This window comes from Stegodyphus dumicola, chromosome 4, assembly GCF_044657685.1.
Source record: "Stegodyphus dumicola isolate Sdum_Otavi_A_Nest chromosome 4, ASM4465768v1".
NCBI lineage: Eukaryota > Metazoa > Arthropoda > Arachnida > Araneae > Eresidae > Stegodyphus > Stegodyphus dumicola.
The window spans coordinates 138,188,836-138,194,894 of NC_140771.1; the positions used below are offsets into that span (position 1 = coordinate 138,188,836).

The window sequence follows — 6,059 nt, forward strand, 5'->3', positions numbered from 1 at the left end:
GATGCTTTTACCTGTCCAGTTCTTTAATAACTGTATATTGCACATAAAACTGTAGTACACTATAATATTTCCTTGCTCATATACAACAGTTACAACTCAATATTTTAGATTTGGTATAACAATGCTGCACATATAAGAAGTTCTAGTTTTCTTTCAACTTAATAAGAAAATTACAGCATACAATTTCAAGTCAAACATACTCATACATTTACTGTAAATTGTAAAATTGCTTCAATGCAAGTTTCTGAAATTTTTTTTATACAGAAAATACTTACAATAGGTATTTACTTAGGTAATACAGAAAATAGATTAGAAGAGAAATCTATTACCTATCTAGCTGATCTTCCCACTGTAAACGTTAACCCCATCGTTAATATCTCTAATAAGAATCTTTCGGAAGATCAGTTAAAAGTATTAAAATATAATTTCAACTTTTCAAAGACATCTAAACCTTCAATTCCTCAAATCATCGCCCCTCTGGAGAAAGCCTTTAAATTCTCCAAAATTTCAGAAACGCAGAAGGATACAATCTGCCACCTAATTACTCATAACGTTAATTTTAACAACAAATCTTTGGGTTCGAATCTCAGCAAAAAGGAAAATGAGATCTTACGTGAAATTCATTCTGATACTAATATCATTATCTCTAAAGCTGATAAGGGCGGACAGATCGTTGTTATGGAGAAACACACATTAATACAGAAAATACTTATGAAGTTGATACTACACTAGGCGAAATAAAAGACATTATTTTACCAAGGACTATTTCTCATAAAATCAAAATAATTTTACTAGTTTTAAAATAATTTCAACATCAAGCAGTGTAGAAATTCATTTCATATGTTTCTAATTTCAACACATGAAGCAAAAGTTCAATCTGGCATTCGCAGTACTCTGGATATAAACTACAACTGTTATTTATTAAACAAGTTATACGAAGAGATGATATCAGTATATAAAGTTATTTTCAGCATAACCATGACTTCTAAAATGTAATCACACCATTACAACTAATGTATATTCTATGAAACTTAGAGAAGAAATTAATGTGGCTCTACGAATAGATTTGAAAATAACTTTTACTTATAATATTCGAACAGCAAAGAGATTTATTAGGAAATTTCTTAACTTTTACAGTTAAGCACGATATATTGGCCATTTAATTTAAACAAACATATAAAGCAGGAGGAAAAAAAAAAAGGACCCACACTGTTTTTTCCTTCATACACGGAAACTGGCTAATAATAAAAGCGTAGCGCATTATGCCAAATCAGAACTTAATAAATTACAAACACTTCACATTTTTGACGATATTTAATTAGTATAGCTTCTGTTTCAGATTTAATATCTTAATCATCAATAAATATGCACTGAAATTCACTTACTAAAACCGTAAATATACGATGAAATCCAAACCCCATAATTAAGATATTTATCAAGAGAACTTTGCACAAATACAAAATAATGTTTTCACATCACGTAACATTTTGTTGACGTTGACAATACAGAATACGGCTTACTTTAACATCGAATTCAACATCGTACTGGTACTTAATGTTAAATTTATATTTAAAAGTGCAATTTGACATTTAACATAAATATTTCGAAATTTCACAAACCTTGTCTAAAATAGGTCCAACCAATATAGGCAGCACTAGGGCTGAAACAGGAGTGTCTTCTCCCATTTTCATGCTTATAAGGTTTAAACCTTTTATAATGGAATTCACAGTAATTTAAAGAAAATAAAATGCAAACATAAACTACAACAGATTCTTAAAAAGAGGATCTTCAGTTTCACACGTCACGTATTCATTCACAATCACAATCCTTACCAACGAACGAGTCTTTCGTTAATGTATTACTCAATATAAACGACGAATCACGATAGATTCGTTCTAGGAAGACTCCAGCGGAAGGTTTTTAATTCTTGTTATTTTGCAAATCGCTCATATTACGACTATTATTCATTTATTATTCGCTCCCTTTGGAAAATAAAATTTTCATTAAATTTCCACAAACAAACTTAACAAGACTTTTAAATTAAATAGTGTTAGTGTTTGCCTATAATATTATATGAGGATATTTGTTGAAGGGAATGGCACTTAATATACTGTGCGAAAATTAGCAGAAGTCTGAAATAACGGATAGAGCGGAGGTTTCTGACTGAGATTTCAAAATTGCTTTTTATCAAAATTAAAGATAACGAGAAGGAAATTATATATAATGTGCATTTATATATATATGCGTGTGTGTGTCAAGGAAAAGGAAGAATAAAGATTTTTCTACCGTGAGAAAGAAAACTACGTACGGTATAAAAAAAAAATCGATTAGTTCGGTTTAACTGGGACTTTGTGAAATGCAGAAACGAGTGCTTTGGAATTGCGTTTTTTTTTTTTTTTTTTTTTGTTAGTTGACAGTCTCTCACATCTCTCTTCTTGGATGGCGCTGCGATCACGAAAGCTGGAGGCAGTGTCTAAACATAGCTCCGAAATTTTTTAAATAACTGTTTCAGTAAATATTTTCAACTCTCTAAAAAAGTTTAATGCACCTTTCCTATGCAATGTCTCTTTCATCAAATTGAAAAAGGAAACTTCGCTTCATCGAAACTTCAGGTGTTTTGTTAGCTGTTTACTATCAACACGAGAAATCCAAAAGAGGCCCTGACACGGAATATTCAGATAAGTAACATTCTGTTCTCTATACAATATATGTTTCTCTATCACCAGAGTGCAATTAAATTTTTTTATTTATTATTTTTCATAAGATTCTAGCATTATACAATAGTTAGTAATAGTAGCAAGTCATGTGATTCTTTTCTTCGTAACTATTCCGTAGAGAAGCCACATTCCTTATCAGTAGCCGGTCTTATCAGCAATTCACACCCTTCGGATATAGTGTACTAGAAGATATAGTGGGAGTATCGCCCCATACACCCCATGTTAAAACACGGTAATCTTTTTCGTACAAATAATAGAGGGCGCTGTCAGCGCATATGCCCCATCGAAATCAGGTAGACGTTTGTTTACAATCGTTGACATCTGTCACTTGCTATCTTCCTATTAAAGATCGAATCATTACTGCTACTTTTAATGCTGTAAGTGAGCTAATAATTTTACACAATAATCTTGGGTATTCTTTTTTGTTGTGAGCTGCTGAAACGTAATTTGATATGTCGGCAAAACTCTCACGAAAGTGTTTTGTTCCCGGCTGTATATCTGGTCACCAAAATGCCACAAAAGCATCACTGTTTAAAGTTCCCAAAGACGAAAATCTTCGTCGAGAATGGGCGAAAAGAATCTCCAGAGGAGATACAGAACTATCGATTCACCACAGTGTGTGTGAACTGCATTTTGAAGAACATTTTATTGAGAAATATTATCATCATATTGTTAACGGTGAGGAAATAAAAATTCCAAGAGGTAAACCACTGCTTAAACCTGAAGCAATACCTAGCATATTTTCGAATGCTCCAAAGTATTTCAATAAACCTCTACCACAAAAAAGGAAAGTCAGAAATAATATAACAACTATGACAAAAAAAAACATGTATGAATAAAGAAAATATTAGTATTTCAAACATCCCTGTTAAAAGAACTGTAGCGATAAGTGATGTAGAGACTGTCCAGTTACCTTCTCCATTTTGGTCAAAATTAAAAATCAAAAGCTGTCCTCAATCCATAGTATTCTTAAATCTGATTTGTAATGAAAATTTTCTGTACCCTTTGGTCAGAAAATTAGTCAGTATCATTAAAAAAAATAATGAATTCATTGCAGATGTTTTCATGTGTGGCCAAAAAACCCAATCTGTTACTTTTAATGCTGTGAGCGAGCTGGTAATTTTACTGAATAATGTTGAGGCAATATCTGTCTGCATTGGAGTTGGAACCATTTTGGAATATAATCAGCACTATCATAAAAATGTAAATATTATGCATGATCAGATGTACAGTAAAAAGTGTGCAATTAAAATTAATGAGTCTGCAACATGTGTGCATTGTAAATATGTAAATAGATTACTGAAAAGAAAAATTTGTAAAAATAATTATTTGAAATCAAAATTAAGCAATAATAGAAAAAACAAATTGATATGTTGTTTAAGAAAAAAAATTACAGAGTTATCCTTAAAACTGAAGGAACAAAAAACAAATGAAATGGGCACTTCTGTTGTTGCCTCAAATCCGAAGCAATTACTTGCTATAAATGCTTTTAATAATGCCTCCAAACGTAAAAGTACTCAAGGTATGATTTATGATCCAAAATGGTTAATTGAATGTATAATAATGAGAATGAAAGGACCAAAACTTTATGAACATATCCGTGAAAATAAAATTCTGATTGTGCCTGGAAAGAACTGCCTACAAAGATATGTTAAAAATTACCGCAGTGGATTTGGTTTTTGTGATTCTGTTTTTCAGGCAATCAAAGTGAAAACTCAAAGTATGGAACCATATTTTCTCCATATTATTTAGTATTGCTTCAGGTTTATGTAATGATTTGCCTCATAAAATTTTTGTTTCCTCAACTCTGACAGTATGGCTGTAAAATGTATCAATAAAATGCTCTTCGAAATGCAGTTTGCACATACAATCCTGATTTGATAGCTCTGTATTCCCTCAAAATTATTTTTTCATTAATTAGAATAAAATTTAGAGGCTTTAAACAGTGACTCTCTTGTGGCATCTTATTGTCCACATGTGCAACTAACTATAAAAAAACTTTCAAAATAAATTTAGGGTTACATCAAGGTAAAGTATCTCTTTTATTTTTACACCAAATAAATGGATTTTTTATACTATATATGTGTGTGTGTGTGTATTGTCATTTCTCTCATTTCATTCATATATAATTTAATAATGTTTTGAAATCTAATTTGCACATTATTTGACTACATTCAAACAATAAAAATTTGACATTGCTAATTTTGCTTTAAGTTAACCAGATCAGATGTAATAATTTTCATTATCATTTAGAAATGAAAATTAGGTTGTTTGATTAAGGCAAAACATATGCACTACATAAATTAAACTAAGAAGAATAATGTTTTCATGGAGTACATTTTAGGGTGCCAATTCATTTCTCAAATATTATTAAATCAAACTGCCTTACTTTCATGATTCAGTTTGATTTAATAATATTTATAAGTATATACATTGCTATAATGATGTAGAAGTCATGTAAAATTTTCTATTCTAAAGTGATGATAAAATCAAAAAGCCTCTAAGAACCATGAAATTAAGGTAAAAATACATTTTTTATAACAAATACATAGATTTTATATATGCATTTTCATTTTCTCACTTTCATTTCATTCATACGATAGCGCTTTGACATTTGTTGTAAAATTTAATTTTTATATAAGTTGCCTGCATTTCAAATGCAGTTCGACAATAAAAATTAACATTACTTATTTTGCTTTTAAATTAATTAGCATCTGAGATATGATAATTTATGTTATAACTTAGAAATTGTTTAATTTAGGCAAAGCACATGAAAGTTATCTGCTTAAGAGGAGGTTTTATATTTGCTTTTGTAGAAGGCTTTTGAAGGGAAACTGACTGAGATTCACATTAGGTTTGGGGGGAAACCATACAAAATCACATGCAACCAGCCTGTTTGCTAGGAATGATTACAGGTTAACCAGTGTCCAAGAATTTTACCTCTTAATATTGGTGGGCCTCAAAATGATCAAAGATTGTTTCACACTTCTGTGCACTTAATTCAGACATTATCTATCAGTAAAACGAGGTAAATATTAAAAGATAATGCATGAAAACCTGAGTAGTAAAAATGTAGAGCTCTAAATGTTCACAAATTTGAATTAAAATTGTCTAAATTTTTATGGTTTTTATAGATCCATTCAGTTTTAAGTGATATATCATAGTTTCATATTAACATACTTGTACAAAAATAAATAAATAAATGATATATAAATTTTAGCATTCATGTAAATATCTTTGAATGAAAGTGTGAGTCCATTGTTCCATGTGAATTCATTTGCTATATTACTTGATAAGAGGTAGAAGGTATTGAGTTTTATATAGTGCAAGTTATAAAGAATT

At 30.1% G+C, this 6,059-nt stretch overlaps 1 protein-coding gene across 1 annotated transcript in view; it reads right to left on the reverse strand.

The window, feature by feature from the left end:
• The window catches only part of Ccm3 (programmed cell death protein 10 Ccm3), a 36,599-nt gene extending 34,729 nt beyond the window's left edge, over positions 1-1,870 (reverse strand). The window contains exon 1 of the mRNA XM_035364193.2: positions 1,620-1,870. Coding sequence (XP_035220084.1) covers positions 1,620-1,691 — 72 coding nt within the window. The 5' untranslated portion in view covers positions 1,692-1,870. The remainder of the gene's footprint in view (positions 1-1,619) is intronic.
• Positions 1,871-6,059: the final 4,189 nt, after the last annotated feature.